The sequence below is a fragment of the Hylobates moloch genome, unplaced genomic scaffold (assembly GCF_009828535.3).
Source record: "Hylobates moloch isolate HMO894 unplaced genomic scaffold, HMol_V3 SCAFFOLD_20, whole genome shotgun sequence".
NCBI classification, from domain to species: Eukaryota; Metazoa; Chordata; class Mammalia; order Primates; family Hylobatidae; genus Hylobates; species Hylobates moloch.
The window spans coordinates 30,467,360-30,494,184 of record NW_026652295.1 but is presented as its reverse complement, the minus strand read 5'-3'; the positions used below and the strand labels follow the sequence as shown (position 1 = coordinate 30,494,184).

The 26,825-nt window shown below is 55.1% G+C and overlaps 1 protein-coding gene across 1 annotated transcript in view; it reads left to right on the top strand.

Annotated features, from left to right (window-relative positions):
- Positions 1-1,339: 1,339 nt before the first annotated feature.
- TNXB (tenascin XB) overlaps positions 1,340-26,825 on the top strand; it is a 38,167-nt gene continuing 12,681 nt past the window's right edge. The window contains exons 1-11 of the mRNA XM_058432240.1: positions 1,340-1,742; positions 2,092-3,930; positions 4,350-4,465; positions 10,148-10,304; positions 10,482-10,745; positions 13,418-13,786; positions 14,827-15,123; positions 17,205-17,495; positions 17,858-18,163; positions 20,138-20,470; positions 25,504-25,809. Of these exons, the coding sequence (XP_058288223.1) occupies positions 1,340-1,742; positions 2,092-3,930; positions 4,350-4,465; positions 10,148-10,304; positions 10,482-10,745; positions 13,418-13,786; positions 14,827-15,123; positions 17,205-17,495; positions 17,858-18,163; positions 20,138-20,470; positions 25,504-25,809 (4,681 nt within the window). The remainder of the gene's footprint in view (positions 1,743-2,091; positions 3,931-4,349; positions 4,466-10,147; positions 10,305-10,481; positions 10,746-13,417; positions 13,787-14,826; positions 15,124-17,204; positions 17,496-17,857; positions 18,164-20,137; positions 20,471-25,503; positions 25,810-26,825) is intronic.

Genomic DNA, 26,825 nt, shown 5'->3' with positions numbered 1-26,825 from the left:
AAGGTTTCTTAGAAAACAGTAGGAACTGGGATCCAGGTGTTTGGGGAAGGACTGGCCTTAGGTACTCATCCGCTAATTCATTCAACATTGATGTGTCAGATAGAACATTTACGTGCCAGACACAAGTATACAGCAGTTCTGGGATAGATGAGGTCCTCGTTCTCATGGAGCTCCCATTCTAGTATTGAGAGAAAGGTAATAAACAAGTAAACAGCTAACTCAGGCAGCCGTAAATGTCATGAAGAATAGGAACAGGATATTGTGATAGAGAGTAATGGAAGACTGCCCTAACTGGGAGTTAAGATTTGAAGATGGAGCCAGCCTTTATGAGCAGAGTGAAGAGCATCCCAGACATAGGGAACACACAATGCAAAGGCCCTTGGAGTAGTGAGAGCTTGTAGTGCTTGTGGGAAAAACAAAAGACCAGTGTAGAGCCGGGCGCGGTGGCTCACGCCTGTAATCCCAGCAGTTTGGGAGGCTGACGTGAGCAGATCACCTGAGGTTAGGAGTCCGAGACCAGCCTGACCAGCATGGAGAAACCCGGTCTCTACTAAAAGTACAAAATTAGGCCGGGCGCAGTGGCTCACGCTTGTAATCCCAGCACTCTGGGAGGCCGAGGTGGGTGGATCACAAGGTCAGGAGATCAAGACCACGGTGAAACCCCGTCTCTACTAAAAAAACACAAAAAAAACTTAGCGGGGCGTGGTGGCGGGCGCCTGTAGTCCCAGCTACTCGGAGAGGCTGAGGCAGGAGAATGGCATGAACCCGGGAGGCAGAGCTTGCAGTGAGCCGAGATTGTGCCACTGCACTCCAGCCTGGGCGACAGAGCGAGACTCCGTTTCAGAAAAAATAAATAAATAAAAAATAAAATAAAATAAAATAAAATAAAAGTACAAAATTAGCCGGGCATGGTGGGGCATGCCTGTAATCCCAGCTACTCAGGAGGCTGAGGCAGGAGAATCGTTTGGATCTGGGAGGCGGAGGTTGTGGTGAGCTGAGATCGCACCATTGCACTCCAGCCTGGGCAATAAGAGTGAAACTCCATCTCAAACAAACAAACAAAACAAACAAACAAAAAATACCAGTGTAGGGGAACACAGTAGGAAAGGGGGTGAGGAGCAGGGTAACTAAATGATATCAGAGAGGTAGAGAACAGACTTGCCCAGGGAGGGTATCCTTTAGGGTTGGGCTGAATGTGAATTTTTACATGCATGTGAGTTGGGTAGATTACTTGTGGGTGGTGGGACTATGGGTATGTGCTGGAGAAGGGGGGATTCATTTTGTCTCCTTCTTTTTGAAGCTGCTCTCATACCTGCCCTTTCTCCCTGCAGCCTCCTGAATGATGCCGGCCCAGTATGCTCTAACCTCCAGCCTGGTTCTCCTGGTGCTGCTGAGCACAGCCAGAGCAGGCCCCTTCTCTTCACGGTCCAATGTGACACTGCCAGCCCCCCGGCCCCCTCCCCAGCCAGGGGGCCGCACAGTGGGGGCCGGAGGGGGAAGCCCCTCTTCTCAGCTTTACGAGCACACAGTGGAAGGAGGGGAGAAGCAGGTGATATTCACCCACCGCATTAACCTGCCCCCTTCCACTGGCTGTGGCTGTCCCCCAGGCACTGAGCCCCCAGTTCCTGCTTCAGAGGTGCAGGCCCTGAGGGTCCGGCTAGAGATCCTGGAGGAGTTGGTGAAGGGGCTCAAGGAACAGTGCACTGGGGGATGTTGTCCTGCCTCTGCCCAGGCTGGCACAGGTGAGCAGGTGATCACAGAAGAGGGTGGAGAGGTGGGTTAGGGTGGGGTGGGCATTGCTAGTCCATAAAGGTCCTTGGTATGAATTAGAAGAAGGCACTCCTTCCTCACCCTTGAGGTGTGGATGCAGCTCAGAACACAACTTGGAGAGCAGAGCTGGGCTACATGTCAACCAAAGCATATGCAAGGGCCCTGAGAGGCCGCATACATTACACATATTAGCAACTGGGAGCAGACATGGCCTTATGAGATGAGGCTGGCCTGGCTAGGGGCCTGCACATAGGAGCACTATATAGGCTCAGCCTCTCTCCCAGGAGAGAGATTGAGACCTGCCTCTCCCTCCTACTCCAGGTCAGACAGATGTACGGACCCTCTGCAGTCTCCATGGTGTGTTTGATCTGAGCCGCTGCACCTGTTCCTGTGAGCCAGGCTGGGCTGGGCCCACCTGCTCAGACCCCACAGATGCTGAGATCCCTCCCTCCTCCCCACCCTCAGCCTCGGGGTCCTGCCCAGATGACTGCAATGATCAGGGTCGCTGTGTCCGCGGTCGTTGCGTGTGCTTTCCCGGCTACACTGGCCCCAGCTGTGGCTGGCCATCCTGTCCTGGGGACTGCCAAGGCCGTGGGCGCTGCGTGCAGGGCGTGTGCGTGTGCCGGGCAGGCTTCTCAGGCCCCGACTGCAGCCAGCGCTCCTGCCCTCGGGGTTGCAGCCAGAGGGGACGCTGTGAGGATGGGCGCTGCGTGTGTGACCCAGGCTACACTGGTGACGACTGTGGCATGAGGAGCTGCCCTCGCAGTTGCAGTCAGAGGGGGCGCTGTGAGAATGGGCGCTGCGTGTGCAACCCCGGCTACACTGGCGAGGACTGTGGGGTGAGGAGCTGCCCTCGGGGCTGCAGCCAGCGGGGACGCTGCGAGGACGGGCGCTGCGTGTGTGACCCCGGCTACACTGGCGAGGACTGTGGTACGCGGAGCTGCCCCTGGGACTGTGGCGAGGGCGGGCGCTGCGTGGACGGCCGCTGCGTGTGCTGGCCCGGGTACACAGGCGAGGACTGCAGCACGCGGACATGTCCGAGGGACTGCCGGGGCCGCGGGCGCTGCGAGGACGGCGAATGCATTTGCGACACGGGCTACAGCGGGGACGACTGCGGTGTGCGCAGCTGCCCTGGCGACTGCAACCAAAGGGGCCGCTGCGAGGACGGCCGCTGCGTGTGCTGGCCGGGGTACACTGGACCCGATTGCGGCTCGCGCGCCTGCCCACGCGACTGTAGAGGTCGCGGGCGCTGCGAGAACGGCGTGTGTGTTTGCAACGCGGGCTACAGCGGCGAGGACTGCGGTGTGCGCAGCTGTCCTGGGGACTGTCGTGGCCGGGGCCGCTGTGAGAGTGGCCGCTGCGTGTGTTGGCCGGGGTACACAGGCCGGGACTGCGGCACGCGCGCCTGTCCTGGCGACTGCCGCGGGCGCGGGCGCTGCGTGGATGGCCGCTGCGTGTGCAACCCGGGCTTCACCGGTGAGGACTGTGGGAGCCGTCGCTGTCCCGGGGACTGCCGTGGGCACGGCCGTTGCGAGGATGGCGTGTGCGTGTGTGATGCAGGCTACTCAGGGGAAGACTGCAGCACGCGCAGCTGCCCCGGGGGCTGCCGAGGCCGCGGCCAGTGCCTAGATGGGCGGTGTGTGTGCGAGGACGGCTACTCTGGCGAGGATTGCGGTGTGAGGCAGTGCCCGAATGACTGCAGCCAGCACGGCGTGTGCCAGGACGGTGTGTGCATCTGTTGGGAAGGCTACATTGGTGAGGACTGCAGCATCCGCACCTGCCCCTCCAACTGCCACGGGAGGGGCCGCTGTGAGGAAGGGCGCTGCCTGTGCGACCCAGGCTACACTGGCCCCACCTGTGCCACCCGCATGTGCCCAGCTGACTGCCGGGGACGTGGGCGCTGTGTGCAGGGAGTGTGCCTGTGCCACGTGGGCTATGGCGGTGAGGACTGCGGGCAGGAAGAGCCTCCAGCCAGCGCCTGCCCTGGAGGCTGCGGGCCCCGGGAACTGTGCCGGGCAGGCCAGTGTGTGTGTGTAGAGGGCTTCCGAGGCCCTGACTGTGCCATCCAGACATGCCCAGGGGACTGCCGTGGCCGAGGAGAGTGTCACGATGGCAGCTGTGTCTGCAAAGATGGGTATGCTGGCGAAGACTGCGGGGAAGGTGAGCAGGCAGACTTCCCCAGTGTACTCTGGGACTGTGATTCTGTGAACAGGAGCCATGGGGAAGACCTGAGCCTGAGGAAGAGTTGAGGGAGAGCAAGTCATTCCGAGGAGCCAGTGCCCACCAGGGGCAGCAGAACCACAGGGGCGGGGCTTGCCAGTGGGCAGAACTGGCCTTCAGATCTCTGAGGAGCAGGTTGGGGCCCATTTAGTTGCATTTAGAGAGATTCTGTGCTCCTGAAGATGGAGGGAAGGTGAAGGCGATCCAAGCCCCGTTCAGCCCTCTGTCAGCTATTCTCTATTAGCAGAGAGGAGTGGGAGTTGGGATGGGCCTCTTGGATGTCCCTGAGTAAAAGGGGCTGCGGGTGGGGGTGGTTGCCTTGTGCTAACCAGCTTTCCCTACCCCATTCTCTTGGGCAGAGGTGCCAACCATTGAGGGCATGAGGATGCATCTCTTGGAGGAGACAACAGTTCGGACAGAGTGGACCCCGGCTCCTGGCCCTGTGGATGCCTATGAAATTCAGTTCATCCCTACGGTGAGAGAGATGCCAAGCTCCAGGAGGGGACTGAGTGGGCAGGACGGGGGGGGGGGGCAGGGCTCACCTCCTGGAGGAAGTTCCAGGTAATCATTGGTTGAGTCCAGATGGCTGGGTACCTGAAGCTGCTGTAAAGGCTTTCTTAGCCTGCTTGACACTGGGCACTGAGGCCTCTGCAGCATCTCCAGCAAGCATTGGTCCCACACAGTTGGAACACCTGGTAACAGAGAGCTCAATACTTCCTGAGGCTGTCCAGTCCATTGTTGGTCATCACTGTTAGCTGTTATCGTTGTTGCGGAATCCGTCTGCCCCTATTCTAGCACCCGTCCGTTGGCCCTAGCTGGGTATTCGTCAGCAGCTGGAATGTTTTTTGCTTTCCCTGTGTCCTACACCACAGGCCTTCAGGTATTTGGAGACACCAGCCTGATGTCTTCATTCCTCAGGCAAAACCTCCCAGTTTCTTCGCCCCTTTTCCCTAAGTCTTTGTTCTCTGAATCCTTTACCTTCCTGTGATTCTTGCTTTTTTCACGTGCCCCCAAAATGTGGGGGCAGAGAGGGGCCCACTGACTTACTCTGAATTTATGGACACTTTTCTCAGAGCTGGCGTATATCAACTTGTAGTCACACAAGCGGGCAGCTGTTTTGGTCATATTTGGTTTTTTAAGTAACTTTTAATTATAAAAGTAACATAGGCCCAGTGCAGAAAACTTAGAAAATACAGATTAGCAGGGAAAAAAGATGGAAGGAAAGAAGACAACATTCAATTATATACACTTTTTTTTTTTTTTTCACCTAAATATAGGCCTTTGCATTTGGCCCTGTTCAATGTTATCTTTTTTGGTTTGGGCCAAGCTGTCTAGGCTGTTGCAATAATTTTGAGTCTGTGAACTTCATCTCCCACCTCCTTGTCATCAGCACATGCAAACCAGTTTTTTCTCTGTCTCTCTCCAACTTGCTCTTTTTTTTTTTTTTGAGACAGAGAGTCTTGCTCTGTGGCCCAGGCTCGAGTGCAGTGGTGCCATCTCAGCTCACTGCAACCTCTGCATCCCAGGCTTAGGTCATCCTCTTACCTCAGCCTCCCAAGTAGCTGGGACTACAGGTGTGCACCACCTTAGCCTGCTAATGTTTGTATTTTTAGTAGAGACGGGGTTTCTCCATGTTGCATGCCCAGGCTGGTCCTGAACTACTGGGCTCAAGTGATCTGCCCACCTCAGCCTCCCAAAGTGCTGGGATTACAGGCATGAGCCACTACTCCCGGCCATCCAACTTGCTCTTAAAACATTAGAGGGAACACCCTAAGGACAAAGCCTTGTGATCACTCATTTGGGGCCTCCCTTTGTGCAGACTGGGCTTTTAAGATATGGTCGTTTCCCCAGCTCCAAATCTTCTGACATTTCTACCATCCAACTCACGTTTTCCTGCACCATCCCACAAATGCCATATGGGGTGTGGGCCATGTCACCCTCATCTTCATCAGCTTAGCCAGGACTCTGTAAAAATAAACAACTCCCTGGGCCTAAAGCCTCAGAAGGCACTAGGACAGAAGGGGACAGCTCAGAGGAACTGTCATCCTCACTCCACTTTGCTTTGTCTTGTCATTATGCTCCTCAGGCCAGCCCCCTACCATGTTCTGCCTCTCCTCACTCTCCAGCCAAAGCAGAAGCAGAAATCCCAACTTTGTGGCGCAACCAAGATAGCTTGAATTTTTTCTTCTGTTTAAACATCTTTTTTTGTTGTTGTTATAAAAATACTTTAATCACGAGACACGAATTTGGCAACTAGAGAAAAGAAAAACAATTTCTGGCTGCTCATCACTAAAACAAGCACAGCTAACATTTTAAAGTGTTTCTCCCACTCTCTTCTTCTCTGCATATATTATTTACATAGCTCTAATCTTGAAAGGGTGGGACTTTGAAAAGGAAGTTTCTTAAGAAACTTCAGGGAAAGAATTAAAATAAACACTTGAGATAAGAGGAGCTTTTAGGGCAGCAGTTGTCTCCTGCTCTGAGTAAATAAATACAAACCGATCCTTGGTGTTGTCAAGGGCGCCGCTTTCCAGTTGAAGCCCTAGACTTTCTCCCTCACTCAGAGCCAGGGTGGTGGTGCCAGGTTGGCCTGTGCCAGGCTTGGCCATGTTCTTAGCTCATCCATTCTGCTCTCGGTATGGGCGTCTGTCACATTCTGGGTCTTCTCTGAGCCTGGGTGTGGAAAACACTCCTGTAAAATTGGTCCCCAGACACTCCTCTTGGGCCTGGGCTACCGACCCTCAGACCATGCTTTCTGCTGTCTGTAGCTGGTCCCTGGCATCGTACCTTCTGCCTTGGCAAGTGCCGTCTATTTCTTTTCTTTTCTTTTTTTTTTTTTTTGAGACAGTTTTGCTCTTGTTGCTCAGGCTGGAGTGCAATGGCGCAATCTCGGCTCACTGCAACCTCTGCTTCCCAGGTTCAAACGATTCTCCTGCCTCAGCCTCCCAAGTAGCTGGGATTACAGACACCTACCACAATGCCCAGCTACCCTCTGTCCATTTCTGTGGGCACAGAGTATATTCAGTAGCTGTCTGTCCTCTGGCTGCTGCTGTCATCCTAGAAGCCTATCTCTACCTCTTCCCTTCCCTCTTCCCAGAAGCACTTCTCTCTCAAAGCCCAAACTCTGCTATTCCAGATCAAGGGACATACCTAGTTATTGGAATTATTTTTCAGAATGCAGAAGAAGAAAGTTTCTCCTCTCCCTGTATATGTGGCAGTGTTACTCTGACTCAGTGGTTCTCAAAGTGTGTTCCCTGGACCTGCAGCATCAGCATCACCTGGGAGTATGTTAGGCATACAAATTGTCGGACTCCCCCACCAGATCTACTGAGTCAGAAAGTCTGGGCACAGAGCCCAGTAACCTGCATTGCAACAAGCCCTCCAGGTGATTCTGATGCCCCTCCAGCCTGAGGCCCACTAAGTGAAGGCATGTTGCTATTTTGCAAAGTGCTAGCCCCACTATGAATGTGAGAGAAAGCATGGGGAAACTGAGGGAGAGGAGTTCCTGAATGAGAAAGAGGTTCAGATATTCCTTGTCTGGGTGTGTTCTGCAGCCTGGAAACCAGGGCTAGGCTAAGTATTCACTGGGACTCAAAACCTCGCAGCCTCAGAGAAGTTTTTGCTTGGGTCTAGTCTAAAAACAGCGATGAAGGTGAGATAAGCTCCAAGAACCAGCCAAGGTAGAGTTCATCTGGAGCCACGAGGTTAATATTGAGATCAAGTCTAAAACTTCCCAAGAACAAAATCAGTGAAGCAGGCCAGGTGCAGTGGCTCCTGTAATCCCAGCACTTTGGGAGGCCAAAGTGGGTGGATCATCTGAGGTCAGGAGTTTGAGAACAGCCTGACCAACATAGTGAAACCCCATCTCTACTAAAAATACAAAATTAGCTGGGCATGGTGGTGTATGCCTGTAATCCCAGCTAGTTGGGAAGCTGAGAATCCCTTGAATCTGGGAGGCGGAGGTTGCAGTGAGCTGAGATCGTGCCATTGCACTCCAGCCTGGGCGACAAGAGCGAAATTCCGTCTCAAAAAAAAAAAAAATCAGTGAAGCAGCCAAGTTTTACCAAGGGGCAGAGCCAGCTGCCAGCATCTGTTTAGAAAGCCTGCTTCAGGGCCAGGTGTGGTGGCTCACGCCTGTAATCCTAGCAGTTTGGGAGGCCAAGGTGGGTGGGTCACCTGAGGTCGGGAGTTCGAGACCAGCCTGACCAACATGGAGAAACCCCATCTCTACTAAAAATACAAAATTAGCCGGACGTGGTGGCACATGCCTGTAATCCCAGCTACTCGGGAGGCTGAGGCAGGAGAATCGCTTGAACCTGGGAGGCGGAGCTCGCAATGAGCTGAGATCGCGCCATTGCACTCCAGCCTGGGCAACAAGAGCGAAACTCCCTCTCAAAAAAAGAAAAAAGAAAGCCTGCTTCAGACCAGTAAGATGGTGCTAGGAGACGTAGGATACATGGGTTAGGTTGATGGACTTTCAGGGGACTGTTCCCAGATGGATCTCAGGAGGAACCAAGAAGTGTCTAAAGGATATATATAGGTTGGTCTTATGGGAGAAGGAGAACTCTGGGGATAGGCTTGCCTCACTGAAAGAACCAGACATCATCGGGCAGCATCCAAGGTGTGTGTGTTGCGGCTGTGGGGATGGGGTGGGTGTGGATAAAGAGAAAGAGAGAGACATACACACACAGACAGAAAATGAACAAATAAATTCTGGGAAGGGTAAGGATTTCATGGGTCTTGAGTTGAGGCCAACCCAAGGCTTCCTAGGCTGCGGTATTCTAAGGCAGGGTGAATAGGAGAGGGCTGGAGGTCCTATGTGCCCAGGAAAACTTTTCAACCCAGAAAACTGACCAAGCTTTACCTCATCCTCAACCCAGAAATCTCTACGTGGCCTTCTCATCTGGTTTTATACTTTGGTATTTACTATGTTGATTTCCCCACAGTTCTCTTGGTTTAGGAGAGTACCTTTTGAAATTTCCAATCCTACTTGGCTGAATGGAGGTGTCCCCATCACGGCCAACATAGCTAGGCAGAACAGAGCGTCCTTAGCGGCTGTCCTAGCTGGACAGCACGGCGAAATGTGGGGCTGTTAGAATGCTCACAGATGTCCAGTTCCTTCTGTTTCCCCAGTGGTGGGCACTCCAGGAGACCCTGCCTGGAGCAGGGTCCAGTAGATTTCCTTTGGGGGCACCACACATAATCATAATTCCTTAAATGTACACTTGTAGGAGTGTTGCTTTCTCACAAGCATTTGCTAAGCATAGAGATTGTTGTAAGTATCTCATATATTCAAGATGTGGCCATACGTTTAGCTATTGGAGTCTCAGCCTACCTGAGGACAGGGACCATATATTTTATTTTTGTGTCTCCAATGCCCAGCATGATGCCAGGTACAAAATCAACAATCAGGAAACATATTTGTGGAACTTTGAGCAAGTGGTTCTTGTTGTGAGGAGCCTACAACCCGGGTGAAGAGACAAGAAAAGTTCCTCAAGGGAAAGATTGTGATGCGGGTCCCACTCCTATTACACAGCTATGAGCAGGCATCTACCGGGAAGTTCAGGGTGAGGCAGACCCTTTAAGGAGAAGGTGCAACTTGAAGGGGCATCCTTGATCTACTTCATGTGTTCTGACAGGACCGAGCTTAGGAATAGGCTCCTCCTGCCCAGGTAGTCAGAGTTGCCAGGGCAAAGCCGGAGGGAGAGTCCTGGTGCATGTTGGGTGGAATTCTGGCAGATGAACATGGGGTGCCCATGAGAGGGGACTCTGGCAGATAAACAGGGGGTGCCCATGAGAGGGGACTCTGGGATCACACTGCCGGGGCCTAAATTCTTGCCATTTTCTTGGTGTTGGTGACCTTGGCAAGATACTTGTCCTTCTGTGTCTGTTTCCTTATCCATAAAATGGGACTAATAGGACCTGTTTCGTAGGGTTGTTGTGAGAATTAAGTGAGTTCATGTATGTACATCGCCTAGAACAGTGGCTCACAAGGAGTTAGCGCTCTCAGCATGTTTGCTCCCCAGCTTGTACAGGGTCAAGTTCCACACAGTCCCATGTTGACACTGTTTAGAATTGGAGAAAGAAGAGATAAGGGGGATTGAGCAGCAGAGGCGAGAGTGCCAGCCCCTGAGCCACCTGGTGCTCTCTCTCACAGACAGAGGGGGCGAGCCCCCCATTCACAGCACGGGTTCCAAGCTCTGCCTCAGCCTATGACCAGAGAGGACTGGCCCCTGGACAGGAGTACCAGGTCACTGTCCGAGCCCTTCGAGGGACCAGCTGGGGCCTTCCTGCCTCCAAGACCATCACCACCAGTGAGAGCTGCGGCTGTGGGGAGGGGCGTCCTGAGTGGAGATCTGGACTGGAGAGGGAATCTGCCCTCCGGGAGGGCAGAAGGAAGGGGCTGGATGGGGGCTAGGCTCTTGGAAGGAAAGATGATGACTGAAGAACCAGACACCCGCCTGAGCCCTCCTTCTCTTTAACCTGGCTAGTGATCGATGGGCCCCAGGACCTCCGAGTGGTGGCTGTGACACCAACAACACTGGAGCTTGGCTGGCTGCGTCCCCAGGCCGAGGTGGACCGATTTGTGGTGTCCTACGTCAGTGCCGGCAACCAGAGGGTGCGGCTGGAAGTGCCCCCTGAAGCAGACGGGACGCTGCTGACTGACCTGATGCCAGGCGTAGAATATGTGGTGACTGTCACAGCGGAGCGGGGCCGGGCAGTCAGCTACCCAGCTTCTGTCAGGGCCAACACAGGTATGGCTGGCCAGGGGTTAGGGAAGGGCCCTGGTTTCCCAGCCTTGGATCCTCCTCCTCAGGAGCCCAGGCTCAGGGCTCACGGGCTCCTCTGAATGCATCTGGCAGGTGTGTGGCAGTCTCGAGGCACCTGCCGGGGGCCTTGCTCTGTCCTGAGGCCGCTGGGGAGACAGAGCCCTCAGATGCCTGGAGTCCTGTAGGAAGGTTGCAGGTTAGCCTATGAAAGGAATGGCCCCAGGGAGAGAAGTGAATAGGAGATGCTGCCTGATCCAGTCAGTTAAGGGAGGTTCTTATTTAAACTTAGGTACCGGGACAGGCCTTGTGCTGATAGATCTTGTGGGACTGGAATTAGGCAGACTAGAGATCATCAGTCCTGTTGACTTTAGGATTGGGATTGCTGGGAGGTGGGTCTCACAGCAGTGATTTTCCACTAAACCTCGAGGTTTCTTAACAGATACCTGGATATTTTTCTTTTCCTGTGACAGGGGGACACCCACCTCGCTGTAGCTCACGTTCTCTTCCCCGACTCCCCTTTCTCTCCTTCAGCTACAGGGCCCCACCCACGGGCTTCTCTCTTCTTTCTAGGGTACCAACAGTGGTGGGCTTGGAGGGGAATGGGGGGGGCTACGGGACACTGACCGATTTCCCTCCGTTCTCTTTCCAGGTGGAGCTGGGGAACAGGGAAGAGGCCTCTGGCTCTGGTGGGAGGGATCGAGGGAGGGGCTGCCGCGGGAAGGAGTGCGGGGAGGGAGCTGCCACTGAACCTGTTCTCCCCTTTTTCGCCCCTGGCAGCACCAGGCCACTACAGTTACCCGGAAGTGCGCCCCCCAGCCCCGCCCCCCAAGCCCCGGCCCCGGCCAGCCCCAGCCCCGCGACCCCCACGGCCCCCTCGGCCCTCGAGGCCCGCAGAGGAAGGGGAGGAGGAGTCCCCGCCCAGGCCAAGCCTGTCCCAGCCCCCACGGCGGCCTTGGGGCAACCTGACGGCCGAGCTGAGCCGTTTCCGCGGCACGGTGCAGGACCTGGAGCGCCACCTGCGGGCTCACGGCTACCCACTGCGGGCCAACCAGACTTACACGTCGGTGGCGCGCCACATCCATGAATACTTGCAGCGGCGTCTGTTGGCCGCCGCCCCCACCGGCTCCCCCGCACCCCCGCCCCGCCACCCCCGCCCCACCGCCAGCCCTGACCCCGGCACCAGGAAACGGGACTCCAACCAGGGAATCTACGGCCTCTCGCCTGAAGGCGTCGACCGGGTGGCTGCGCCCCGCCACCCCAAGCCAGAGGTGCTGGGCAGTTCCGCCGATGGCGCGCTTCTCGTGTCTCTCGACGGGCTCCGCGGCCAGTTCGAGCGCGTGGTGCTGCGGTGGCGGCCTCAACCGCCTGCAGAGGGCCCCGGCGGTGAGCTGACTGTGCCGGGCACCACGCGCACCGTCAGCCTGCCCGACCTCAGGCCCGGCACCACCTACCACGTGGAGGTCCACGGGGTGCGGGCGGGGCAGACCTCCAAGTCCTACGCCTTCATCACCACCACAGGTAGCGTGGGCTGGGGCCACGGGACACCCATCCCTTGTCCAGCCTCACCTACCGTTGGAGCCTGCATTCGTGAATTCCTCCCACTGCCACCCCCCAGCGCACCCTTCTACCTTCAGGCCCTACCTGGCCGGGGCTCCAGGGGGCCCCCAGGACAAAGCACGAGTCCATTGTCCCTAGAAGACGTCCCCACCCCAGGGTCCTGGCATGCATCCTGTGAATGCCTAAGGTCAAGGCAGCCCCTTCTTTGGGGTTTCCCGGGACACTTCCAGGATTGTTATTTTAGGCAATAGAGGGTGATGTGGTCGGGGCGCCTGCAAAGATTCACTGGAGCAGTTTGAGTGGGCCGGGAATTGAAAACAGTGATTCCCGTTCTGACTCACTGTGGTGAGAGTGGCTGAAGACTGTGGTTAGTGGTTACTGTTTTCCACAATTTGGCCTTAACCTTGAAGGAACACATCAGAACTGCGTGGGGGTGGCCTGGGTGCCATCAGGCAGCAATTGTATATTGGGGAGGTGAAACCACTGCTTCTTGAGCTGGCTTTTCAGATCCCCTGGCTCACTTTATGCTGGTCTCTCCCACAGGAACGATGTCTGGGCTTGGGGAAAGGGCACCCTGTGGCTGCTGTGGGGAGGGTGGTGGACCTCTTCTTCCCCCATAGGGCCCAGATGCCACCTGACCTGGATGTCCACCCCCACAGCCTCTCTCTCTTCCCTCTGCCCACTCTCCTCTTGCATCCTCCCTGTCTAACACCACTGTCTTTCTTCCAGGCTTCTCACTGCAGCACTAATGGAAGCCACCTGACCACCACCCAGTGGGGGGGATGTATGTGGGGAGGGACATGGAAGTCTCCAGGGGCTGGAGGTCATGGAAGCCTTGTGGGGTGAGGGATAGCAGGCTTTATTTTACTTATTACTTGCCTGAAGCACAGGCCCGTCTGCTCAGGAATGTGGTAGATGGGGGTGTTTAGAGGACTGGCTGACCTTTGGGAGGAGGGAGGGGCCCAGGTGATGGAACCAGAAGTAGAAGAGGGGAGGGCCCCAAGGCTCTTAGAGGCTGGAGGGCAGAACCTGGGTACTGGGGATTCCTTTCTAGTTCTCATACTGGACTCTCCTCTTTTTCTCACCCTCCCCCTTCCCAGGGTCCTCACCCTCGGGCCTCTTGGGGACTACCGATGAGCCTCCTCCCTCAGGCCCCTCAACGACGCAAGGGGCCCAGGCTCCTCTCCTGCAGCAGCGCCCCCAGGAGCTGGGAGAGTTGAGGGTGCTGGGCAGAGATGAGACAGGGCACCTCCATGTGGTCTGGACCGCCCAGCCTGACACCTTTGCCCACTTCCAACTGCGCCTGCGGGTGCCCGAGGGGCCGGGGGCACATGAGGAAGTGCTGCCAGGGGACATCCGCCAGGCTCTGGTGCCTCCACCCCCTCCTGGAACCCCGTATGAGCTGTCACTTCGTGGGGTCCCTCCTGGGGGCAAGCCCTCTGACCCCATCATCTACCAAGGCATTATGGGTACATCTTGGACTCTGCTCAGATCAATATCCTGAGATTAGGGGAGGAGCTGGGGCTATTGGGACTTCAGAGGTAGGATGGATATTGAGGGGCCAGTGAAGGGCAGCGCTGATGTTTGGGGCTGGATAGAGGAGAAAAGGAGAGAAAACGAATTGCAGGTTCAGCAGGAAGATGGATAGAGGGGGATCTTAAAACAATGATGAAGATAGGTGGGAAGAGGGGAAAGAGGCAGAGGTAAAAAGACCGAGGGTGGGACAGAGATTCCAGGAGAGAGGCTGAAGGTCCCTGGCCCTCCACCTGCAACTTTCCTTGCCCTGTCCCCTGCCCCCACTCTTCAGTTGCTCCTCTGCCCTTCCCTGCCCTGTAAATCTTTCAGGATGGGCATGGGAAGGCCTCCGGACACTGACCCTCAGCCCCCAACACCTCGTCCCTGGGAGCCTGGTTTGCAGTGGACAGCAGTCCATGGTCCCATCAGCCAGTTTCTGCTGGGGGTGAAGGCTCCTTGGGGCAGGGGGCTCCACAGCCATCAGGACTTCAGACATGGATGAGGTTTGCAGGACCAGTGAAAGACAGGTCCTGGGGTACCTGGCTTTCACATCACCTCTTTGTTCCTCTCTGTGGGACCAGGGTGGCTGACTCATCCCCCAGCTCCAGGTCAAGCTCACCACTGGGAGAGAGGGTGGTAAGAGAGATAGCAGCTCAGGTGGGCAGAGGAGCCTTCAGACTGCTCTGATGCTGCAGCAGGGAGGCTTGAAACTCTCATTCAGAACTGGGGGGACCTGAAACCCCCGCAAAGATCCTGGTGTGCAGAGAGACCAAGACCTTGTGAGGGATGGAGAAACTGTCACAGGGGAAGGAGCAGAGATTGAGAGGGAAATGCCCCTCTTCCAGGAGAGCTAGTCACTGAGGGGTGGGGAGATAGAGTCTTCCAGGGAGGGATCTATCCAGGATGGAGTGAGGTGGGCAGGGGAGAGGGAAGGAGACACAGACAAGAGAATGGCTGAGTCCACTATGCTTTGCTTTTGCCTCTCAAACTCCAGACAAGGATGAGGAGAAGCCTGGGAAGTCCTCAGGCCCACCACGCCTGGGTGAGCTGACAGTGACAGACAGGACCTCCGACTCCTTGCTCCTGCGCTGGACAGTCCCCGAGGGCGAGTTTGACTCCTTCGTGATCCAGTACAAGGACAGGGACGGGCAGCCCCAGGTGGTGCCCGTGGAGGGACCCCAGCGCTCGGCCGTTATCACCTCCCTGGATCCTGGCCGCAAGTACAAATTTGTCCTGTATGGGTTCGTTGGCAAGAAGAGGCATGGTCCCCTGGTGGCTGAAGCCAAGATGTGTGAGTGACAGCAGTAACACTCTGCCCTCAGTACTACCCTGAAGGAGGTTTTCTCAGTGCTTTGGGAACCCGCTTTGGGAGCTCCGGGAAGGCTTCCTGGAGGCAGTGGTGCATGAGCTGAATTCTGAAGGGAAAGTAGTGGTGGGACAGGCACAGAGTTTGAGAAGCTCAGTGCAGCCTGAGGGAGTCACGGTGAGCGAGGTGGGGAGAGTATGGCCAGTAAGAGAATCACTGTCAGTTTTCTCTGGCTGGAGAACAGGGCATGTGGGGGGTGCCAAAGGGCCTGGTCTCAGGGCTTCCTGTGCTGTGCTCAGGGGCTTGGGCCTCATTTGACGGCTCCTAGAGGGCCTCTGAAGGGTAAAGTGGGAGAGTGACGAGACTAGATATTTATCTTGCAAATAGCCTGGTGGCTGCTGAGACTAGCTGGAGAAGTGAGTTAAAAGCTGGTAAGGGCTAGCAGGGTTGATCCTGCCTATAATCCCAGCACCTTGGGAGGCCAAGGCAGGAGGATCGCTTGAGGCTAGGAGTTTGAGACCAACCTGACAACATAGTGAGACCCCGCATCTCTACTACAACAAAAGATATTAGCCAGGTGTGGTGGTGCGTGCCTGTAGTCCCAGCTACTTGAAAGGCTGAGGTGGAAGGATCGCTTGAGCCCAGGAGACCAAGGCTGCAGTGAGCCATGATTGTGCCACTGTACTCCAGCCTGGGTGCTATCCACACTCTGCACAGAGCAACACCCTGTCTCAAAAAAAAAAAAATGATGATGGGTCAGCTGGGATGGTGGCAGTGGGGCTGGATGGAGGAGGCGAAGGAAAGCAAGGTGTACCAGGCAGCCCCCAGGGTTCTGGATGAGACAGTCCCATTCCCTGGGGCAGGGAGCAGCAGAGGTGGGGAACAACGCCTTAGATAAACTTAGATCAATATCTAAGGGACACTTACATAAATACCTTTTGTGCATTTATTGAGAGTCAGTTGTGATCAAGGTGTTCTCTAAGTGGATCATCACACCCCATAAAGCACACCTGGGAGACATGCCTACTTTATAGGTCAGGAGAATTGAGGCACCAGAGTAGTAGTGTGGGGTTGGGGAAGAGACAGGGCCACTGGAACCCTGGGGACAGCCTACACTCACAGCGGAGGCAGAGGAAGAACAGCCCACAGGGTAGCTTGAGGAGTGACTTGCAGGGAGGGGCAGAACCAGGGAGGGTGCTGTCCTGGACTCCAGGAAGGAGGGTACGGTTGGACTTGTCAGATTCTGGAACAGTGATTCAAGGGCTACAGTGTCCACAGAATTTAGCAATGGCAAGGCCACCACTGGCCTCCATGAGAGCTGCTGCTTGGTGGAGGGGTGAAGCTGGATCGGGAGGGTGGTGAAGGTGAGGACATGGCTACAATCAGTGTAGATATCACTTTCTGGAATCTGGGCTGGGAATGAGAGCAAAGAGGGAAGATGGAGGCTAGAGAGAGATGCACACAGAATGGGGGTGGGGAGGGGTGTGACAGTAGCTTGTTGAAATGCTGATGGCACAGCTGCTGGGGAGTGAAGGGTCAGTGCTGCAGGCGAGGGAGTCCATCCATGGGTCAAAGTTCCCAAAGAGGAGGAGAGGCCTGCAGCATAGATGAGGGAGGCTGTCCCACATGAAAACGCTTCAAGGATTGTGCTCTCCTCTCTTGGAGAAGAAGCCAGCTGTGGTTAGGCTTGGAAGCAGTGGAGGTTGTACTGGGAAGATTTCCCTGGCTATGGAGATGTGAAAGGGCCTGGCTGGGCTCCCCTCTTTCTGAAGCTCCCTGCTGCTCGGGTTTGTGGTTGGAGGCAGAGCCACACTAGTCCACGCAGTGCTTCCATGCCGTTTGAAAGAAGGCACCCGTTCCTTTAAGTGGACACCACTCCTCACCAGGGCACACAGCTCAGCAAGCAGAGTGCTGGCTGGATTTCAGTCCCTCTGTACTCCCTCAGCAAATGCACTTTTGTGCAGTGAACAACCTGCACAGCCTCACACAGCATTCCTATGTGGGATTTGGCTTCCCTGTTCTCCTTGGACCTAAGTCCCTCCCTTCTCTCTACCCACTCTTCCTAGTGCCTCAGAGTGACCCAAGTCCAGGGACTCCACCCCGCCTGGGAAACCTGTGGGTGACAGACCCTACCCCAGATTCACTGCACCTCTCCTGGACTGTCCCTGAGGGCCAGTTCGACACCTTCATGGTCCAGTACAGGGACAGGGATGGACGGCCCCAGGTGGTACCTGTGGAAGGGCCCGAGCGTTCATTTGTTGTCTCCTCACTGGACCCTGACCACAAGTACAGATTCACTCTGTTTGGAATTGCAAACAAGAAGCGGTATGGCCCCCTCACGGCCGATGGCACCACTGGTGAGTAGCAGCTGCCTCAGCCCCCATGTGACCCCTTCTCAGCCCCATGCACACTTGCCTTCAGCCCGAAACCAGCTGGGGTCCCCCAGCAAGACAGCTGACTCCAGCTTCCTGGCCCCGCTCCAGGGCTGAGGGGCAGCCAGACTCCCCCGCACTGCTGGGCCCCTTCCATCCCAAGCAGCAGCTCCCCGAGGCCCAGAAGGTGTGTCATACCCTGGCTGTGTCAGGCTTCCCAGAAGTTTAGCACTCCAATTAATGGACTAGTGAACCCCCACCCCCCGTAGGTGTGACATCCCGTCCAAACCCCAAGCCCCAGTCCCAGGCTGCCAGTTCAGCACCTGGCTGGATCTTCTTGTTTACAGCTCCAGAGAGGAAAGAGGAGCCCCCCCGCCCTGAGTTCCTGGAGCAGCCCCTCCTGGGGGAACTGACAGTGACCGGCGTGACCCCAGACTCCTTGCGCCTCTCATGGACGGTGGCCCAGGGCCCCTTCGACTCGTTCATGGTCCAGTACAAGGATGCACAGGGGCAGCCCCAGGCAGTGCCTGTTGCAGGGGATGAGAATGAGGTTACGGTCCCCGGCCTGGATCCCGACCGGAAGTATAAGATGAACCTCTACGGGCTTCGTGGCAGGCAGCGTGTGGGGCCCGAGTCTGTGGTGGCCAAGACTGGTGAGTCATGGCTGCCGGGCCTCCCTCCCTTGCTAGCCCCATCCTGTGAGCGGGACTTGGCTGGGGCTCCTTCCAGCCTCCCTCCATCTTCGCCTTCTCAGCTCATTTTGCCAAAGCCTCCACCCACTTCCTCCCACACCGCTCTCCTGTCCTCTGCATGCCAGGTCCCCCTCATCCAGCCTTCACCAGCCTCACTTCTTCATCTCCAAGGGCAGGTCCTATTTTCCCCCATTCCAAGCACCTGGACTCATCCTTCCACCTGGGGCTATCCTCCCCACAGATGTCCTCACCATTCGGTCACTGTGTTCTCACCCCGCAGTTTTTACTGGGCTCCTTCATGGTCTGGTTTGGGCCATGGTCACTTCTGGGCTTCTGTCACCTGCTGCCCACAACCTCCTGCCATTTCTGCTGTGTTCAGAGGTGGCAGATCCAAGTGACAAGAGCACCATGTTTCTCCAGCCTTTTTGCAGCATGAAGAGGACTCCTCCCAGCTCCCGACTCCTCGACTCCCAGCCTACTTGGAACAGGGCAAAGGGACTGCGTTCAGCCCAGCATCCCAGCCTGTTCCTCCATGTCCCCAGCCTTTCCCTGTCTGGGGCCATTCCCCTGGCCTGTGAATTGTTTGATGAGAGATAGTGTGGATAGTGTTTAGGAGCAAAGACTCTGGAGTCAACTGCCCGAGTCTCACTACCAGCCTTGCAACTTACTTCCTGTAGAATCTTGTGCAAATTGCTTAACCTGTCTGTGCCTCAGCTTTCCCTTCTGTCAGGTGGGGATAATGGTTACCACTGCACAGAGCTGTTGGAATTACATGAGTTAATATATGTATAACACTGAGAAAGGCCAGGCACGGTGGCTCACACCTGTAATCCCAGCACTTTGGGAGGCCGAGGCAGGTGGATCACGAGGTCAGAAAATCGAGACCATCCTGGCTAACACAGTGAAACCCTGTCTCCACTAAAAATACAAAAAATTAGCCAGGATTGGTGGCAGGTGCCTGTAGTCCCAGCTACTCCGGAGGATGAGGCAGGAGAATGGCGTGAACCTGGGAGGCGGAGCTTGCAGTGAGCCGAGATCTCAGCACTGCACTCCAGCCTGGGCGACAGAGAGAGATTCCATCTTAAAAAAAAAAAAAAAAAAAACCCACACATTTAGAATAGTGCTTGGAGCAGCAAAGCATTTTCAGAGTGAGCTGCAATTTCTCCCTGACTCTCTCACTTCCCAGTAATCTTTTTTGCTCCCCACCTCCCTCCCTTCCTCTGGGTTGTCATTCTTGCCAATTCTTTCCTCAATCTGCTATCCCAAAGTAGTCCCCCATGTGGCGGGTCACAGAAGGGCTGGCTTCCCTTGTGCCACAGTCTCCCCACTCCACGGAGCCTCAGCAGAGACCTAACTGCAGGGGGGTGGGTAGGTGCCCACAGGGCTGTGATTCCAGAACCAGCCAGGGAAGGGCACGGCCCTCCTTGGATCCCACTCACCCCAGAATTTTTCTCCCACTCATGCCTGGAGCCCTGCCTTAGCAATTCATTCCTTGGGGTTAAAGGGGAGGGAGGGGCAGGGCTGCCTGGGGAGGCCACAGCAGGAGCACATTCCATGGTCAGATCCTCATATGAGGGGTGGGGCAGCCAGAGTGCCTGGGGAGGGTGCAGGTAGGAAGAGGCCTCACTGCCCTCCTCACTGTCTGAGGTCAGCACTGTCAGTGAACATGGTTTGGAAGAACCCTCAGAGGCTTCCTCTCTTCCCATCTCAGCTCCTTTCTCAGACACGAAGGGAGACCCCTCACCCCCACAGAACCCACCAGAGCAGGATGGGGCAAGGGCTGTCTCAGCCCTCTCCATCCATGAGTGACCGAATGGCGAATACAAAGGCTACACAGCCCCTGAGCCCACAGCGTAAGGGCATTTCCGTGGCTGTCCTCTGTGGGCAGCAGCAGCAGCAAAGCCAGCAGCCCTTCATGCCTGTCTCTTCTCTCAGCTCCTCAGGAGGATGTGGATGAGACCCCCAGCCCCACAGAACTGGGCACGGAGGCCCCAGAGCCCCCCGAGGAGCCACTCCTGGGGGAGCTGACAGTGACAGGATCCTCCCCTGACTCGCTGAGCCTCTCCTGGACCGTCCCCCAGGGCCGCTTCGACTCCTTCACCGTGCAGTACAAGGACAGGGATGGGCGGCCCCAGGCGGTGCGTGTTGGGGGCGAGGAGAGCGAGGTCACCGTGGGGGGCCTAGAGCCCGGGCACAAGTACAAGATGCACCTGTACGGCCTCCACGAGGGGCAGCGCGTGGGCCCAGTGTCCGCTGTGGGCGTGACAGGTGAGTGAGGGGCAGCGGCCTGCTTTGGTTCCCTCCCATTGCTGGCTCCCAGCTTCCCTGTAGCCAGTTGCTCTCCTTGCTCCAGTGGAACCTTGAGGCTGCCTGCCAGGGGAAGACCTAGAAAGAGCATGTCACTGGGGCCTAGAGTACCACCAGATTTCATGGCCCTGAGCAAGTTTTAAACTTTCTGCACCGCTGTTTCCTTGTCCGTAAAATGGGGACACCTACCTCACAGAGTTATTGTGAGGGTTAAGTGAGTTAACAGATGTAAAGCATCAAGAATGGGCCTGGCAAAAGTAACTATGCTGCCGGTGTCTGCTGTGAGAATTGTTATAAATATTCTTACTCTGAGGTCTGCTTTGTCCCCTTTGGCTGGTTCAGTTACTTGGTCAGAATGCACATGAATCTAAGGCCATACCACCCTGAAGGTGCCCCATCGTCTCCTCTGATCTCAGAAGCTAAGCAGGGTCAGGTCTGGTTAGTACTTGGATGGGAGAATGTGCGTGAGACATTGGCCTCTTCATCAGTACAGCTTGAAGCAAGCTTTCTTTTCTTTCTTGTCTTTTCTTTTTTTTTTTTTTTTGAGACAGAGTCTCACTCTGTTGCCCAGCCTGGAGTGCAGTGGCGTGATCTCAGCTCACTGCAACCTCTGCCTCCCAGGTTCAAGTGATTCTCCTGCCTCGGCCTCCTAAGTAGCTGGGACTACAGATGCATGCCACCACACCCGGTTACTTTTTTGTATTTTTAGTAGAGAGGGGGTTCACCGTGTTGGCCAGGCTGGTCTCAAACTCCTGATCCTCAAGTGATCCACCTGCCTCGGCCTCCCAAAGTTCTGGTATTACAGGCGTGAGCCACCACCCCTGACCACAGAGCTTTCTCTTTCTTCTTTCTTTCTTTCTTTCTTTCTTTCTTTCTTTCTTTCTTTCTTCTTTGTTTTTTGAGACTGAGTCTTGCTCTGTTGCCCAGGCTGGAATCTAGTGGCGCAATCTTGGCTCACTGCAACTTTTGCCTCCCAGGTTCAAGTGATTCTCCTGCCTCAGCCTCCCAAGTAGCTGGGATTACAGGCACGCACCACCATGCCTGGCTAATTTTTCTATTTTTAATAGAGATGGGGTTTTACCATGTCAGCCAGGCTGGTCTCAAACTCTTGACCTCAACTGATCCATCCGCCTTGGCCTTCCAGAGTGCTGGGATTATAGGCATAAGCCACCACGCCCGGCCACAAGGCTTTCTTTAATATTCATCCAGTGAGTGACTTTACAGCAAAGAAGAACATCCCTTCCACCCTCTCTCTCAGGCCTGGTTACAGGGCCACATCCACCACCACACAGGACCAGCCTGGGCACCTCCTCTCCAGGGCCTCAGCCCAAGAGGCCGAGTGGACAGCAGTGCCTCTGGGACCCTCGGGCTGACCTGCCCGGTTTGGTCACAGTGAGGGGAATCTCTTTTTCCCTTTGCTCACAGAAACAAAGACACACCTTTCTCAAAAATAACTTTTACTATAAGGGGAAAGATTAAAAAATTAAAAGTAGAGAAATAGATAGTTTTCCAGAACATAGTTTCTGTAACTCCATCAAGCTCAGCCTCATCATGACTTGGTTGATTTCATTTCCAGAACCTTCCACCCTCAATTTCTTTTCTTTGCCTCAGTCAGCCCTGAGAAGAGGGAGAGGGCAAAGCCACCGTGAGTGACTCTCCTTGGGGCCTGAGGTTGTAGGGTGGAGGCTGGTGCCAGGCCCAGACATGCTGCCAAGGCTGCTCCTGGAGTGACCCTCCCTCTGCCGCTCTGTCCCAGGGACCCACACTGGGCTCTGTGAGGCGCTGTGCCTGGTCCCTGGGGTAAGGATGGGCTGTCAGGCACTGACTGAGGCGGTGCAGTAGAGATAAATGGAGTTTGGGAATCTGACAAACTGAGTTCCTTCCTGTCTTCCTCTGTTCTCAGCTGTGTGATTTTATTTATTCATTTATTTATTTATTTATTTATTTATTTATTTTGAGACAGAATCTTGCTTTGTCACCCAGGCTGGAGTGCAGTGGCATGATCTCAGCTCACTGCAACCTCTGGCTCCCAGGTTGAGGCGGTCCTCCTGCCTCAGCCCCCCGAGTAGCTGGGATTACAGGTGCCCGCCACCACACCCGGCTAATTTTTGTATTTTTAGTAGAGACAGGGTTTCGCCATGTTAGCCAGGCTGGTCTTGAACTTCTGACCTCAGGTGATCTACCCGCCTTGGCCTCCCAAAGTGCTGGGATTACAGGCGTGAGGCACCGTGCCCAGCCAGCTGTGTGATCTTGAAAAACTTACCTCCTCTCCTGGAACCTCAGCTTCCTCGTATTCAGGAGGGAGTAAACGCTGCCCAGCTTGTTGTCACGGTTAAAGGTGGTGATGTAACATGTCTGGCATCTCCTCAGCTCATTCGTCTTTTGCTCAGACCTTCCCGCGAGGGAATCCCTGTATATCCATGTTCTAATGCTGGATATTTTGAAACATGTATTTTACACATCCTGGATAAAATAGATGAGGCCCTTTAGGAAAGAGATGGGCATCAGTGCGCATTATCAGAGCAGCAAAGGGACGAAGCAGCTGGAGTCTGCCAAGCTAGGGGCTGTGTCTGGCAGCACACACAGTGCAGTTGCCAGGGGGAGAGGTGCGTGGAGCTCATTAGACACACTTCTAAATTGGAAAAGGACTGTCCCACATGCAGCATGGGGACTGCCAGAGTCATGAATCGTTATAATTGCACCTTTCCAGTTAATCCAAACCACCAGCAATAAAGCTTGATGGTGAAGGACATTTTCATTCCCTCATGGAAAGAAGTGCAGAGAGGGCAAAAAGGAGCAGGGAATGGGTGCTGCAGGAACAAGTAAGGTTAGAAGGCAAATGAAATGAGAGAAAATGCCCAGCCTGGTACCTGTACATAGCAGATGTTCAATACTTGGTGGTCACTCTGCTCCCTCCCACCACCTCAGCTGCCTCCACACCTGCCCTCCCCAGCCTGACTCATTTCTGTCTGCCTGAGGCCTGGTCACCAGCCTGTTTTAAGCAGTTGTCACTTGTCTGGAGCCTTGTCTTGCCCTCCCGAGGAAGCCAGAGAAACAAATTCTTAGGAGCCCCACCCATCCAGCCACCTTCTCTGCCATTTTGCCTCTTGGGAACACCTTCTAGTTCACTCACTAATGAGTGTTTCCTCAGGCGGGAGTGGTGGGGATCTGCAGGTCCTGAGCCCAGACCTGCAGACCACTCATTATTTTACAGACATTTGTGGAGCACCTACTGTGTGCCAGGGACTGGGACACGGCAGTGAATAAAGCAAAGCTCCTGCCTGAGGAGCTTACATTCTAGTGGAGAGGGACAGGCAACAAATTGCACAACTATGTCAGTGGCACCGGATGTGACAGTGATGAGTGGGTGAGTGGTGGGGAAAAGCAGAGCCTAATAGGGAGACAGCGAGGGCCTCGCCGAGAGGGCAGTGTCTGAGGAAAGCCCTGAAGGTGAGAGGACAGCCACCTAGGCCTTTGGGGAAAGAGCATCCCAGACAGAAGGAAGAGCAAATGCAGAGACTGGCAGGCGGGAAGCGGCCCCAGATGTCTGCAGACAGTGAGGAATGCAGTATGTTTTGGGGTGGAGTTGGAGGAGGGCAGGCAATAGGGAATGATCTAAGAGATGAATATGGGACCTCAGAGGCCAGTGCAGGACTTGGATTTCACCCTGAGTGAGGTAGAAGCCACTGCGGGAACCAGCTCTGGCTAATGTGTTAACAGGATCCTTCTGGCTGCAGACCCAACAGACTGAAGAGGGGTGAGGGCAGAAGGCGATGACCTGGGAGAATGTTGTGATAATCCAAGAGGAGCTGGTGGTGCTTGGAGGTGGCAAGTAGGGGTCAGACTCTGAAGGTAGTGACAATAGGACATACCCACAGGGCGGATGTGGAGTGTAAGAGAGGACTCGGGGATGACTCCGGGGGTTTTGATCTGAGCAGCTGGAAGAATGAAGTTGTAATCCTGGTCAGGCGTGGAGGCTCACACTTGTAATCTCAGCACTTTGTGAGGCTGAGGCAGGCGGATCACCTGAGGTTGGGAGTTCGAGACCAACCTGACTAACGTGGAGGAACCCCATCTTTACTGAAAATACAAAATTAGCCCGACGTGGTGGCACATGCCTGTAATCCCAGCTACTCAGGAGGCTAAGGCAGGAGAATCACTTGAACCCGGGAGGCGGAGGTTGCGGTGAGCTGAGAGGGTGCCATTGCACTCTAGCCTGAGCAACAAGAGTGAAACTCTGTCTCCAAAAAAAAAAAAAAGTTGTAATCTTACTGAGGTGGGGAGGCTGTGGCGGGAGCAGGTGTCGGGAAGCTCAGAGGCTCAGTTTTGCACTTGTTGAGTTTGACACACAAGTAGGCCTCCAAGGAAGATGTTGCACGGACACTAGTCTGGGGTTCAGGGGAGGTCTGGACAGAGGGTATAAATCTGGAGTCATTGGCCTATAGATGGAATTTCAGCACTTTCCCAGGGTGTCAGTGACAGCTGACACTCTTCTCCCCCAACAAGTGCAGCCTCAGACACCGGGCAGGGACCTAGTGAAGGACTGTTGATCAGACAGATGTTCATATCAATGCACTTTTACATCAAAACCATCGTGCGGGTTCCACAAATGCAATAGACATCGCTGGGTGTGGTGGCTCACACCTGTAATCCCAGCACTTTGGGGGCTAAGACAGGTGGATCACCTGAGGTCAGGAGTTTGAGACCAGCCTGGCCAACATGGCAAAACCCTGTCTCCACTAAAAATACACACACGCACACAAAATTAGCCAGGCATGGTGGCGCACGCCTGTAGTCCCAGCTATTTGGGAGGCTGAGGCAGGAGGATCGCTTGAACCCGGGAGGCAGAGGCTGCAGTGAGCCGAGGTCGCCCACTGCTCTGGGTGACAGCGAGACTCCATCTCAAAAAAAAAAAAAATAAAAAATGACTAGACATCATTACTATAAGAAAAGGGGGATTCTTTACTAACAGCCCCCTACCATCTCTGTCCCAGCCCCACAACAAGAAGAGACCCCTCCAGCCACCGAGTCCCCGCTGGAGCCACGCCTAGGAGAGCTGACAGTGACAGACGTGACCCCCAACTCTGTGGGCCTCTCCTGGACGGTCCCCGAGGGCCAGTTTGACTCCTTCATGGTCCAGTACAAGGACAAGGACGGGCAGCCCCAGGTGGTGCCGGTGGCTGCAGACCAGCGAGAGGTCACGGTCTACAACCTGGAGCCTGAGAGAAAATACAAGATGAACATGTATGGACTACATGATGGGCAACGCGTGGGCCCCCTGTCTGTGGTCATCATGACGGGTGAGTAATGGGGGGACTCAGTCCTCATCTCTGGTTACTCAGAGCTCCCCCACCCCATGGCCCTTCTCCCAGCCCGGCCTTGGTACCACCGCACCCTCATTGAGGGGCTAGATCCCCTCAGGCCCTGGCTTGGTGACCCTGCCAGTCTTTCTGTTTCCCGATCCCTTTACTCCTCCCAGGGCTAGAGCCTTCTCAGCCCTCCAGCTCCTTCCCCATCTCCACTCTGCCCCCCGCCCAGGGGAATGTCTTCTTTCCATTTGGCCTAAATCCAGCCACAGACTTTCTCTCCCCCTCTCCGACTGCCCACAGCTGTTTCCACCCCTTCTCTTTACAACCCTGCTGTGACTTGGACACAGCTGCCACCTCCCGCTTCTGCCCTTTTTTGTTGAGGTGAAGTGCTGTACATCCTGAGTCCCTTCTCAGGAGTCCTCTGCCACCCGCCTGCACTGCATTCCATCCCGGCCCATGCGAGTTTTCATCTCTCCAGAAGGCTGCCCTCGCTCTTGCTCCGGGCTCCTTCCTGCCCCTCATGGCTTCCTGGGCACAGGTGCTCCACGATTTTTGTGCCATGGCATCTGGTGAAACCCATACCTCGCCTGAAGGCAATGTTTTTAAATCTGTAAAATAAGATGTACAGGATTACGAAGGAAACAAATTATATTTATAGACAGTTATCAAAATATTTCTTTTTTATTTTTGAGACAGAGTTTCGCTCTTGTCACCCAGGCTGGAGTGCAATAGCGCGATTTCGGCTCACTGCAACCTCCGCTTCCCGGGTTCAAGCAATTCTCCTGCCTCAGCCTCCTGAGCAGCTAGGATTACAGGCACGCGCCACCGCACCCAGCTAATTTTTTGTATTTTTAGTAGAGACAGGGTTTCACCATGTTGGCCAGGCTGGTCTCAAACTCCTGACCTCCAGTGATCCATCCACCTCGGCCTCCCAAAGTGCCAGGCGTGAGCCACTGCACCCGTCCCAAAATATTTCTTAAAAATCCAAATTTATGATTTAGTAATAC